At 53.5% G+C, this 13221-nt stretch overlaps 6 protein-coding genes across 6 annotated transcripts; 4 read left to right on the top strand and 2 right to left on the bottom strand.

The window, feature by feature from the left end:
* Nucleotides 1-345: 345 nt before the first annotated feature.
* On the top strand, nt 346-2682 carry A1O5_05805 (uncharacterized protein; the record flags this gene model as incomplete). Its single annotated transcript, XM_007746404.1, has 2 exons — nt 346-1502; nt 1554-2682. The coding sequence occupies 2 exons, from the start codon at nt 346-348 to the stop codon at nt 2680-2682; spliced, it is 2286 nt and encodes a 761-aa protein (XP_007744594.1).
* Nucleotides 2683-3969: 1287 nt separating this feature from the next.
* A1O5_05804 (uncharacterized protein) lies at nt 3970-4956 on the top strand (the record flags this gene model as incomplete). The annotated part of the gene is made up of 3 exons (XM_007746403.1): nt 3970-4067; nt 4156-4602; nt 4707-4956. 3 exons carry the CDS (start codon nt 3970-3972, stop codon nt 4954-4956), a joined length of 795 nt encoding a protein of 264 aa, XP_007744593.1.
* Nucleotides 4957-5787: 831 nt separating this feature from the next.
* Nucleotides 5788-7176, top strand: A1O5_05803 (uncharacterized protein; the record flags this gene model as incomplete). The annotated part of the gene is made up of 2 exons (XM_007746402.1): nt 5788-6342; nt 6439-7176. 2 exons carry the CDS (start codon nt 5788-5790, stop codon nt 7174-7176), a joined length of 1293 nt encoding a protein of 430 aa, XP_007744592.1.
* Nucleotides 7177-8872: 1696 nt separating this feature from the next.
* Nucleotides 8873-9551, bottom strand: A1O5_05802 (uncharacterized protein; the record flags this gene model as incomplete). Its single annotated transcript, XM_007746401.1, has 2 exons — nt 8873-9117; nt 9179-9551. The coding sequence occupies 2 exons, from the start codon at nt 9549-9551 to the stop codon at nt 8873-8875; spliced, it is 618 nt and encodes a 205-aa protein (XP_007744591.1).
* Nucleotides 9552-10500: 949 nt separating this feature from the next.
* On the top strand, nt 10501-11520 carry A1O5_05801 (uncharacterized protein; the record flags this gene model as incomplete). The annotated part of the gene is made up of 1 exon (XM_007746400.1): nt 10501-11520. One exon carries the CDS (start codon nt 10501-10503, stop codon nt 11518-11520), a length of 1020 nt encoding a protein of 339 aa, XP_007744590.1.
* A 214-nt stretch (nt 11521-11734) lies between these two features.
* Nucleotides 11735-12643, bottom strand: A1O5_05800 (uncharacterized protein; the record flags this gene model as incomplete). The annotated part of the gene is made up of 1 exon (XM_007746399.1): nt 11735-12643. One exon carries the CDS (start codon nt 12641-12643, stop codon nt 11735-11737), a length of 909 nt encoding a protein of 302 aa, XP_007744589.1.
* Nucleotides 12644-13221: the final 578 nt, after the last annotated feature.

Raw genomic sequence — 13221 nt, 5'->3', positions numbered from 1 at the left:
TCGGTGAATTGATGTCACCAACCACCGATTGGAGAATCCATCGAGCGGAAGAGGCACAAGGCACAAGGAGACTGGGGGAGATGCGCGCAACGCTGGCTGCGCTCCCATTTTCCACCACCCTCATCCTCATTCACCAGCACTTGGTTTTGTCTCTTTTACGATGCCGTCGACTTCCCCGAGCGTCTCCTTTTGGCTGTACTAATCACGACTATTTTCGTTCATCCGATGCTGTGACAGTTTGTTGGAACTTCCCGTCAGGTCATCCTTGTTGATCGCCCACCTCGCAGCTCTCGTCTTCGTCCTTCGACCTTCTCACCATCGGATATCCTTATGTCCACAACGACAATGACTACCACTACCACGCTGGGCACCTCCAACTTGCGAGGCGGCCCATCTCGCTTGACTCGAATCAACCCTGCTAGAGCCTCGAAGGGCCTGGGATCGACCCTCCTGCGCCAGAACTCACTTGTCTCCAACAGTGGTCTTGCTCTGGCATCCTCCTCCAACGCCGTCGCCTCGCAGAACCAGAATAACAATGACCCGCCGGGCATGTACCCCGCCATTACTCAGTTCGCCGATGCGATTGCCGCTTTGCCTCGAGAATATCGTCGCCACACTTCTTTGTTGAAGGAAGTCGACGCAAAAGCGTGGGGTCCCGAGGGAAATCTACAAGACATCTTGGAGCAGTGTTTGACCGACAGTGCAACCGCAACGAGAAATCTAGCTGCTGCTTCTCAGAGCCTGACTGGCTCCGTGGCAGCAGATGATGCTCCCAATCTCAGCGAAGCGAACAGCGTCGCCGGTACCTCGTTTGACAACGCCTCCCTTGCCTCCGCCCGCTCGGCCGACCCTACCATCATGCAGCGAAGACAACAATATCACGCCTTAAGACAAAATCTCATGGCGATCATGGTCACCATGGATGAAAAGAACCACGTCATCAACAATGCCAATGAAGAGGTGGCCAGGCACATTCGCAGATTGGATCGCATCTGGCCGCACATCGCCGAGGAGATCTCGGAGGAAGCGAGGTTGGGAAGCCTGAAGCATTGGGCTTATACCGAGACGAATCCCGTAAAGAAGCCTACTGCGCCTACTACCCGGAGAGAGGCTGCGGCTGCGGGTCTAGCCACTCTGCATGAGAGCGAAGTCGCGCATCGGAGTGAAGCTCGAAGAGAGGCGCTCCTTGCCAGGAGGCAGCGGGTGGCGGCGCATCATGCAGATTCCGACTTCGATGACTCGAGACCGCCGCCACGGAAAACCACCACCGGCGGTAAGAAGCGGGTGGCTGAGGCTGCCCCAGATGCCGCTGGCCTGGGCATCTCCGGCGCCGGCACAGGGAAGAGGAAGAGACCCGAAAAACCTGCAACCGCGGCTGTGGCCATGGAACGTTCGATCAGTAGTGCGCTCGGAGGCCGCCCAATGTCCAGAGAGAATTCACAGCAGGAAAATGCGAAGAAGAGAAAGGCTTCGGCAACCGCTACCTCTGTGGCTCGGAAACGGTATGTGTCAAATTCGATATTGAAGAATCCTGCTAAAGTTTGGAGCTACAGAATCAACGCTGCGACTCAAGACTCGCCCAAGGTTGCCTCCTCACCGCTCGCTGGGACAACAGGGAAAGAAGCTTATAAGAGAAGTCCTGCACTCTCCGCAGTCCGCCCCGCAGCGGGACGAGGACGCCAGAATTCTACACATACAGTCGAAAGCGCGAAAGGCAGGCCTTCTTCCCTGACGTCGAGCAGAAATGGAAATGGCAACAATGTCACTGCTAGTGCATCGGAGCTGAGCAGCTCGGCTGCCGTCAGCGGAAAGAGCGCAAGTGAAGTCAAGAATATTATGAAGGACACGAAGGCCGATAAAGGAGAGCGACTGGTTGAAGAGGAGTCTGCAAGCCTGAACGGTGTAACTAACGAACATCCGGCTAAAGGTGCCGCATCAGCGGACAAGTCCTCCAGCAAGCAAGATGCCCCCAGGGGCGACCTTCAAGACGATGCATCTACGAAGGGGACAGCATCGCCTCGTCTGTCACTAGCTCTGCAGACGAATGAACTGAAGAATGAGCGCTTAGGAAGAGGTAGAGCCTCAAAGACGTCAACACCCATTGCAGGGACGTTCAGCGAGGCCGAAGCAGCAGAGACTTCGTCGACAGCCGGAAATGGTGGCGCTGCTAATAAGACCAAACGACCTGCCAGACCGAGAGTGAAGGATCACGGTCTCCACGATTCACTGTCACCTAAAGGATTGCCAATGAAACGACCTCACAAAAAGAGTGGCAGTCTATCGTTCCCTTCCACAACGGGCGCCACGAACAACAATCAACGCTTGAAAGATGAGACCGACCCCCCAACAAAGTCCTCCACCCCGTCAGAGCGTGACTTGGTTCTGAACAGCACCGCGGACAATGTCGGTGCGGGAGAGGTGGACGAAGAGGACGAAGAAAACGAGGGGGCGGAGGAAGACGAGGAACGATATTGTTATTGCCAGGGCGTGAGTTATGGAGAGATGGTCGCGTGCGATAGGGACGATTGTCCAAGGCAATGGTTTCACTTGGAGTGCATTGGCCTGAAAAGCGTGCCCAAGAGCGCCAAGTGGTATTGTGATGAATGTAAAGAGGTCCTGGCCAGGAGTGAGAGGGGCGGCGGGAAGGCAAAAAATGGTGGCAATGGAAATAATGGAAAGTAATAGATGTCGGCAACTTGCAATGAACTTCAGGACACAGAGCGGGCCCTTTTTTCTTTTGCTCCAGGGGCTTTATTGGTATTCTAGGGCATCGATGAAGATATTGTTATGAAGCAGCATACGAGTACACAACACGCCACACCACACGACCAATGAGTAACGAGACCTCGCGCATGTCTCTTCTTCACTTCTCTTCTCCCGTTTATTTGAGCCAACACGCTCGCTCTTTCTGTTTCCGCTCGACAAGCGTGCAATAGACAAGATGGGAAGGAGGGGGCCAAAGTAGAGGAGATGGACAGGGTATACTTCTCTATATCTACACCTATGTATACCTGAAGCCAGGGTGCTCCAGGGTGCTATTATGTAGTTGCTCGATCGCTGAGAGGGGTGATGATGATGATGATATGTGCCTCGAAGGAGCTTCTTGACTGCGCCGGAGCAGTATGGGGTAGGAAATGCATACCTAGTACTGTGGAATCTCTGCATTGCATTAGTATGTACATTACGTGCGAGTAGCACAGCAGGTAAAGGATGTAGGTGATCTCAATCCTAGGTATACGGCTCATATCGGGACAGTTGCACTGACTCTGATCCTGAGCCAGGGGGTCGGCCTGAGGACCGGGCGCTGGGCACATCCCTCTCTCTTCCAACTCTTAACTGTTGTTTTATGCTGTGTTAATGTGTGGTGTCGGTGGTTGTTTGGCATGCACCTCAGTCATGTCGTGTCATGTCGTGTTGAAGCACTATTGGGCCTCAGCAGCACATCTATCTGCGCGCTTTAGATCCTGCATGCTGCATCCTCCCGTGCGTATGGTCCGAGACTGGCACCATTACACGGCGGCGGCGGTTACCTGCAGATCTGTCTGTCTCACGTCTGCTTGCTGTTCGGAGGAGACCGTATTAAGCGAGGGGCCGCAAACCCCCTCCCCTTCCTTCGCGTCCATATCGAACAAGACACTGCTCCATCTCGACCGAGCTAGGGGTGGGCTGGGCTGCTGAGTGCGTTGGCGGCCGCTGGGCGGGCAACTATCCAATGCAACTAGCCTAAGCGACTGACTGACCTGACTAATTATCCAGTTAACTGCTCGGACGAGTGTATGGGTGAATAGATCCGGCTGGACGAGATGACAGGGCACAAGGGTAAGGGGGAACACGCATTCAACCCACTGTTTGTATTAATTCCATCCCTTCGGAGTGTTCCCCTTATTATTGCTGCTGCTGCGTGCAAGTCATTTCAACGACAAACGTCGACCGTCCTTCCAAACAAACAAAACTCGCATCAAAACACTCATGGCGCAGAAACCGCAGACCCTAGATGGAAAGTTGGCCATCGTGAGCGGAAGCTCGAAAGGCATTGGCGCGGCCATTGCGATTGAGCTTGCTTCCAGGTATGGTGTCGAATCGCTGAATCGGGCGTGTCTGGTCCACACACGTTTCTGAAAAATAACACTGAGCTAACGCCGCCCTCTGATCCAGAGGCGCCCTCGTGGTCACGAATTACCCATTCGCTTCACTTCAACAAGAAGCCGAGTCCACCTTGGAGAAGATGCGCGCTACCGGCGGCAGCCATGTCACCGAGTGCTTCGCGGTCGAGTCAGACTTGTCAACGCTCAGCGGGCCAAAACACCTTGTCGAAGAGACTGTCAGGCGAACGAACGGCCGCAAAGTCGACATCCTGGTCAACAACGCTGGAATAGCGAAGATGTGCTTCCTGAAGGACGTCACCGTCGAGCAGTGGGACTCACAAGTCAACTTGAACGGCCGCGGAACCTTTTTTTTGACGCAGGCCGTGTTGCCGCATCTGGCAAAACCGAGCAGGATTGTCAACGTGAGCTCAAGCGGAGCTAGACAGCCGTATCCGGGGGCGAGCGTTTACAACGGCACGAAAAGCATGATTGAGAGCTTCACTCGATGCTGGGCCGTGTAAGTTATTTCAGTCTCCCACCCATATATGTTTGCCTTCTCTCATCATAAGCGGTTGTCTTCTCTGAGCGCTCGAAGACTGATGGATTCCACCTCCCCAAAAGTGAACTGGGCCGGGAGTACCAGTGTACTGTGAATGCCATCTGCCCTGGGGCCACGAGTACCGACGCGTTCAACGAACTCACGGGTGCGACTCGCGACAGCCTGGAGCCAATGCTAGCCATGACTCCTGCAGGATCACGACTTGGCGAAACAGAGGAGATGGCGTATGCCGCTGCCTTCTTTTGCGAAGAAAGAGCCCGGTGGATGACTGGCGTCTGTCTAGGGGTGAATGGTGGGACTCTTATGGCCTGATGGGTGACATTCCGTCGAGGACAGGGACCGCATCTCGGAGGCTGCTATCATCGACGGTGCTTGGAATGGGTGTAGTCGTGCGAGGTACAGAGTGCGCCTGCATGCCTCTTTCAGGAAGGTGCTCATGGATCGACAGCGACGCCCGCAATATCAGTAGACCGTCGATGATATCGACACCCCCTGTCCCTTTGGCGCCTCCTCTTTGCTCCTCTCTGCTCCTCTCTGCCCTGCCCCTCAGCGACGATCCTTTCAACATTCAACCTTATTGAATTAGGCGAGCCAACCAGACCAGCATGATGCGTTGTTGCGACCCTGATGTGTGCAAGATCGTTACCTAGTCCAGCAGAGAGGGATTGGCAGATTTGTCGTCTCGCTTATCGATGTTTAGCTCGCAGTTGGTGCAGCTTGCCACTGAACATTCTTTCGAGCTACATACAATAGGTAAGTGTAATGTTCAGACGCGGCGCGATCGAATTGATGGTGAGACGCGTTCATCGCGTTGCACTCTGGTGCTTAAAGCGGCGTCTCAATGACATTCCTGACGCCTTCATTACCTAAGCATCGACCGGCCAATCAGTGATAGGACTTACCAAGTGCCCCAAGTGCCAGCTCAGCCACTGCCACGTCCCATATCGACGACCAGGCACCCAGCACTCACCCAGCACTGACTAAATGTCCAACGTTCTCCTCAATCTTCGAGGTGTGCAGGTCTGGATCATGAACTTGCATCTTGAATAGCAATCCAACGTCGGCTTCCGCACGGATACGCTGATGTGGTCGGGTATCCACGCCACTCTGTACAGCTGAGCTAAACGAGCTCTGCCCTTCCCAATGAAGCACAAGTATACCGATGACCAGAACCCCGCTGAAGCCATGTTCACACAGCCCTTCGGCATCTCATGGCGAAAAGCCCTCGTCAGTCTCCCGCGCCTTGTCCCGGACTTTGTCCTCAACTTCACCGCTTCCGAGGGTCCGCAGCCCATCGTCTCCGAGATCCCCTCGCGAGGCAAGCATCTTATCCCCGTCTACGTCTTCATCCCACCAGTCCGCAAGCACCGCCATCGCCACCTGTTCCACCAACGCAAGAACGCGGCTGGCTCGCATCTAAAGGATGCTCTTCGGGGCATAGGCATTGATGAAGACCATGACGGGAAATTGCCCGTCTTGATCGATTTCCATGGTGGCAGCTTCATTCTCGGTTCATGCCAAGAGCAAGCCCCCTTCTGCGCCCGGATGTGCCGTGAGCTGAACTGCGTCGTTATCTCGGTAGACTATCGACTTGGTCCGTATGCGCAATTTCCCGCGGCCAACCTCGACGCCGAAGACGTGGTGCTCGCGGTGATCGACCCAAGCAACAGAGCATACGAGCCGCTTAGAGAAGGGATAGTAAGTCCCCCTCATCTCTGAAGGAGAGTGTGGCATTTAAAGATGTTGTCATTGTGAACTTCATCAAAGACGGTACTGACTAACGTCGCTTCGTAGATGTGGGAGATGCTGAAACGAGGACGGAAACCTGTCGAATTGGACCAGGAAAAAGTCGCCTTGTCAGGCTTCAGTTCGGGAGGCAATCTTGCTCTGAACCTGGCACTAAGTATCAAGGATGACCCGACGTCGGAGACTGACTGGGTGAGTCCGTTGCCCTGGGAATGGCCGAACGAGATTCCAGTTCTCTTGTTCTATCCGAGCTTTGACGCCAGGCTTTTGCCGCACGAGAGGCCAAGGCCAGAAGGTCTGGACCCTCCTAGTGGATTCGTCGAACGCTGGAAGATTGAAAAGGAATTGATGCCCACATATCTGCCTCCGGAGCAGCGGGGTCATCCACGAGCGAGCCCAGGGCTCGCGGATATCAGAGCGAACGACGGAGGGAATTTCGGCCTGCATCCGAAAGCCAAGGTGCTCCTGGTGCTACCCCAGTTCGACTCGTTGAACGCCCAGAGCCTGGCTTGGATCCAGAAAGTCCGTGACGTAGGCAGAGGTGAAGATCTGATTGTCGAAGAAGTCAAGGGTGTAGTGCACGGTTGGACGCAGTTTCCGGACTCGTGGATCAGCGACGAAGAACGGAAGCTCAAGCTCGACGCGTTCCGCAAGGCCAGGGAGTTTCTTGAGGACTGTTGGCACATTGACGGCCAGGTTGTCGAGGTCGAGGTCGTCCACCCTGACAAGAACAGGACTGGACTCGCCGTAGATACTACAGCACCACAGAACCTAGGCGAAGCATGACGTGACGTGGCGTGAAAAGAAAAGAAATGACATGAGCTGGGATGAGATGAGATGAGATACTATTCGACCTAGGCTAAGTTAAATACCCTTGATGAGCTACGTAGCTAGCCATTCCCGCGCCTTTCAGTTGGAAGGTTGAGAGCCTCGGTGCTTTTCTTAAGTGTCGCCTTTTTCCCCCCTCCCATCACTATATATAATACCATGGTTGGTCGGCCTGAGAGAGAAACACACCGACATTGTAAGAAAGAGAGAACTGGCGGGAGAGGAAAACGTGAGGATGTGATAAGGGGCGGCTCAGCCTCGTCGCCGGGCATCGCTCGGTAAGGAGTATATATACACATAGATCGAATCGACCACCTCAACATCGGGATCTAATATTGATTACTTTTTCGTTCTTCTCTCGACTTGTGTGCTCTGTGCGCTGGATGATGGGCGCCTCCTTCGACCAGCCAGAGAGAAACGGCAAACCCTGGGCTCAATAAAACCTGCCATGTTGAATGTTCCGATTTCCAATGTGGATGATTCATCTCCGGTGTCTTTGTGCACAGCTTCCCCCCTCGTCTCCATGAAAGCCTCCGGAACAGAGTGCTGAAGTCTTGATGGTCATTTCACCGTGGCTAAGAGCGAGCTCATCTATTCCGGCGCGAGATTGATTGTATCTTCCCATTTGCCTCGACCCGTTCCTTAGCGAAGCTGGAAAATTTTGTTTGATCGAGATGCCGAAGCGGAATTAACTGGTCGTGTGGGGAAAGTGTCCGAAGTCGTCGATTCCGTCAGTTATATCCGCCCCTTCCCTTTGCACGGATCGACATGTTGGAGATGCCTTTGAATTAATCTCTAACGGCTCGTGATACCTAGTGCTCATAAAAGGACAGGAAAACCTTGGTCCCCGGAGACGTTTTCGCGCGTATGATATGGAGGACAAGTGTTCCAACAACATGTAGGATGCAGCAACTCGAAGACAGATGAAAAACCCGAAAACTGACGAGGGTACTAGAACCTTTCACCTCAATGTATGACCACATCATAGTGTATGCGCTTGCCTAGCGAGGATGCTGTAGGAAGCGGCGCAATGCCTTCCTTGGTCGGATTTTCTTCCATGGTGAATCGTCAGTTTGATGCAGTGAACAACTGAAGTTTCGGCAGCACCGAGGGGAGGCGACAATGGCTCCTGTACGAGCAGCGAGAATGTCGGTCAACCATAAATACCGGTGAACAATAACCACCACTCATCGGGCATGTATGATTTCAGGTAGCAGGTCACCAGATAAGCATCGGTAGTTAATGCTGACTTATCTGATATAAGAAGCCTTATTCAGCAGCTGCATTGAGGCGAAATGCTGCACGATGCGGTTGGAACTTGTTGCATAGGTTTGACCCTCTTGTACCCCTTCCCCAAGATCGAAAAGAGCCGAAATGTGCCGTCATGACAGCAGAACAGGTTATATAGCCGGCTTCGTTGTGACTGCGCACGTGGAGAATGAGTCCCAATCAAGAAGGTGAGTATTCTGGATAAAATCGGGAAGTTGCCTTGGCACTTTTTCTTACCAGTATTTTGTCAAAGTGAAACTTCCCTTTGCGTGAACATGAATAAGCCTTCGCCTCAATGCTATGCCTAGTCTTTTGCAAAGCTTGCTTCCGAAGTAAACATTGGGAGTCTCTGCTGCTATGCTTCTTGACAGACGAATGACAGCCTCTATTTTGCTTCCCTGCGCATGAAATAAATGCTCGCATCCGCCGACCCGTAGTTCCATTTGGGATTAAGGGTCGTTTTGTCAATATCTCGGAAGCCGAATTTCTGATACAGGTTGTGGGCGACGGGGGACGACTCAAGATAGGCAGGAAGGTGGAGCTCGTCTGCGATATCAAGACCCCATTTGATCAGCATTCCTCCCGCGCCTCGCCCCTGGTATTTTGGATCCGTCTGGAGTAGATCAAGTACTGGTTGAGTTCTCTCAGTGAAGTCTCATGAGCTTGTCCGGTCAGTGGAAAGTCAACTTACAGCAATATGCTTTCCCTCCCATCAGTTCATTTCGTTTTCTATGGATTCCACCGAAGAACTCCTCACAGGCCTCGACGTTGCATCCAGGGCCAAATTGTCGAGCCCGAGACCGCTCTCTGGGCTCCTTGATGATGTTCCACTTCGCAAATGCAGCGACCTCGCCCGTCTCGGTATCTAGCACCTTCATCCACCGGACGGTTGGATCTTCATGGAGTTGCTTGACGAGCCCTTCTGCACGCGCTGCCGTAGCTTCGGGCGGAAACGGTCCCGGGAACAGGATAGGGTTGAGAGGGTTGGAAGCATAGGCAAGACGCTCGATCTCAACAATGCGAGGAGCGTCGGCCTCATCGGCAAGCTGAAGAACGAGAGACATGTGAATGGAGGCAGTCGTTGTCTAGAGGGAGAGAGTGTGTGAGGACAGTTTCATCTTCACCCGTTAGTAAGGACGATTGATATTCGGCTGGATAATGAGATCAGAGACTGGCTGCCTAATTCCCTGCATAGTCCGTCGGTGGAGCTGAGGCATCACTTCAATCATAAGCATAAGGTGGATGCTACCTCACTTACCTGGCTCGCAGGGTACGTACCACATTCCACTTTTACAATTGCCTCGAAGGTATTAGCATCAGTCTTTGAACGAGTCCAAAAAGGGCCCGCGGAAGTGCTGGAACTTGGAAGCAGCCGACGCCGAAAAGCCCGATCGATCATCGAGCCATGCAACTCACCCACTGCGCCAAGTGCCTGCGACTTTTTCTCCCTCGACAAAGCAAGCCACCTCGCTGCCCACAAGTTCAAACACCCCCGCTCCCTCCCCCCTGGCTTCTTAGTAATGCATTTCTCGCTTGTCGTTTGCTTGTCTCGAAGAGGAAGGAAACTTTGCGATTCAATTGGCTTCTGTCACTCCTCCATGCACTCCGGCCACTGCGAGTTCCCTTGTACCAGAAAGGAAGTCACACATGTCATCACGCCCAGCAGGCCAAGCCAGTTCCCGAGGACAGGATACGAGCATGGGGCGAAGACGGCATCCCATTCAGCGACCAAGGGCGAGAAAATATGGTGTGAGAGAGGCCCCTCCAACAACTCAGGAAAGAAAGCGAAGGCCAAATTGCCCAAGAGAATCGTTGCCGGCGGCAAGATCCTGTACTGTGTGGATGATGTCCTGGAGCATGAACTCAGTGCTGAAAAGCAACGTCTTCGTATAAAAGGTAGGAGTCCCTTTGTTGTGAGCAATCACTCTGTCTGAGCAGATCGTTACAAAACATCCTCCTCTACAAATCTTCCAGTATCATACTACTCGGCATTCGCTCAAACTACAGAGAACAATGGCCGCAACCAGACTACCCAGCACAATGCGCGCCCTTTTGCACGACCAGAAGAAGCACACTCTGACCATTGCCTCGACTCCTCTCCCGACTCCATCCTCCACTCAATACCTCATACAACCTCACGCCGTGGCCCTCACGGCAGGCGAACTCCTCTGGCCTCGCCCCGAAGAGCTCACCGTTTCAACACCCGGCGTAGAATTTGTTGCTCGTGTGGTGACGTCTCCATCCTCGAGCTCGAAATTCAAACCGGGAGACGAGGTCTACGGTCGCGTCACTTACCCCCAAGCCGGGGGTGCAAGGGAATACTCAGTCTCTGACGACACTGAACTCGCTCTTCGTCCAAAGAATCTGTCCATCAATGAAGCAACAACTATGCCAGTTAGCGCCTTGACCGCGTGGCAAGCCTTGTTCGAGCAATTCAAACTCCCCCCTCCTTCCCTCGCTACGGTTAAGCCACCCATCCAGCAGCGGCAGCGTATCCTCATCACCAACGCCTCCGGCGGGGTCGGAATCTGGGCCGTCCAGCTCGCCAAACTCATCGGTCTGTACGTGATCGGCACCACGGGGCCCAACAACCTCGACTTTGTCTGCTCCCTCGGCGCAGATGAAGTCCTCGACTACCGCACCACGAACATCCGCTCTTGGGCCGAACAAGACCCCGCTAAACGAAAGGTCGATTTGGTATTTGACTGCATTGGACTCTCCTCGCTCGAACAGGCATGGCACGCAGTCAAGCAAGGCGGGCAGGTCCTGTCTATCGTGCCACCGGCAGATATGCAGTGGAAGTTCGTCCTGGATCGCCCCGAGGGCGTGGATGAGAGCGTCAACGGGAAGTTCTTCGTCATGCACCCTTCTGGGGAGCAGCTGGCCAAGATCACCGAGTTGGCTGAAGAGGGGAAAGTGAGGGCTGTGGTGGATAGTGTGTTCAAATTCGAAGACTTCGAACAGGCCTTTGAGCGGTTGGGCAGTGGCAGGACAAGAGGCAAGGTTGTGCTGAGAATCGACGAGGAAGAGTAGTCCAGCTCTTTTCGAGTGGACGTGTCCGAAATGACAGGTTGTAGCATGTAATAATTGGAAAGGAAAGCTGTTCTTGACAATGTCATATTTTTTTTTGATCACTGTGGAAGATTCGCTAACTGAAACCTCCTTGGGCTATGCCACTTTAAAGTCGCAACTATACGCTTCATTTTTCTATATATATATATATATGGCGTAGGCAACCCACGCAATTCTATTCATAAAAGACCAGCGTTCTCACTTCTATGCTTTGTCTCCCAGGCGCGTCTGCAGGTGTCTGCGGATCCACAAAGGCAGTATGCGGCGTGTATCCGGCCACCCCTTTCTTGCCACCATTGACCTCGCTGGCGGAGTCGAAGCACTTGATGAACATGACCTCTTCGGGCGTCATGTCCTTCATGTAGAAGAACTTGTGTTTGTCGTTGGGCCTAATTGCGAAGGTCTCGCCCTTCACCTCATAACCGGCGGTAGATGAAGCTGAGCTTGGGTCGGGAAGAACTTCCTTGCCCCGGTCGTCGTCGTCGTGGAATCCGTTGGTCTCTCTTTTCGGGTAGAGCAGATCGACCTTGACCATGTCAGAGGGCTCAGTTGTGCGGTAGTCAACGACCGCAAGGGGGAAGTCGGTGGCTGGGTTGGCGATGGGTCGCCATACGTTGATGATCTGATAGCGGCCTTTAAGCAGCTCCTCTGCCTCTTCCGCGGGCAAGTGTCGGCGCACCCGCACAGCCGCCGCGTTGGGTGTCTGATCGACATGGACTTGCTGCACGGGTTGGCGAGGGGAAGCCTTCTCTCTCCTCCTAATTGTATGGTCGAAGAAAACCACCTTCTTCACCCCGGGCAATTTCTCCCGCAGCAGAGCCTCCACTTCGGCATAATACCCTTCCCGAACCGTTGCATCGTCCGTAAAAGCCTTCTCTTGCGCAGGGGATTTGTACACAGCAAAGCCGGACGTGTCAACCGAAAAGTTTGATTCATGTCCGCGAATGTCTTCCACCGGCCGCTTGCGATCCGTCAATTTGAATGAGTAGCCGGGACCATCGACTTTGCCCCACGGCTTCACGAAGGGGACATCGCTGTCGACATAAGAAGCGGGATCTATATACTTGAAAGTGCCTGTTGTCATGTTGGCCGATCTAGGAACGCTGGAACTAAACAACCGAGGAAGAGGAGAGGCCACAGATCGAGAGGAAGCAGCCGAACGCGACAGGTTCCTCCCAAGCGAGGAAGATGCCCTGATGGTTCTAAGAGAAATAGCAGCTTGCATAGGAGAGAAACGTCAGTCGCAACTTGTTTGCCTGTCGATCAATGTCTTGATCGATTAAGTATGCTTTGGAATGGGGGGCGTACCTCGAGAGGAGAGACAGTTCTGTATATTTATCTCAACCAAATTGCCCCTGAATTGTCAGCAGTCGAAGAACATCGAAGACAAGATGACGTTGAAAGGTCTATGGAGCATCAATTGGATGGGTGCAGTCTTTTCCTTATAGTCCCGATGACGCGAGCAACGAGTGCAGCATTTTGCCTCATCCGATATTGTCTTTGATTTCAAAGGCATCGCAGCGGCTGCGGAGATGCCTCGGGAAGAATCCCAGATCTGGAGGGGACCAAGAGGGGGGACAAAGGAGATGACTAAGCCGGACGTCATGTCTTGGCGCGCGGTCTGTGGTTGGCTGCCACATTCACCCCGCCATCTCCGCCAGC

The sequence above is a fragment of the Cladophialophora psammophila genome (genome assembly GCF_000585535.1).
Source record: "Cladophialophora psammophila CBS 110553 chromosome Unknown aczJe-supercont1.8, whole genome shotgun sequence".
NCBI classification, from domain to species: domain Eukaryota; kingdom Fungi; phylum Ascomycota; class Eurotiomycetes; order Chaetothyriales; family Herpotrichiellaceae; genus Cladophialophora; species Cladophialophora psammophila.
This window is presented reverse-complemented; position numbering and strand designations above follow the sequence as displayed.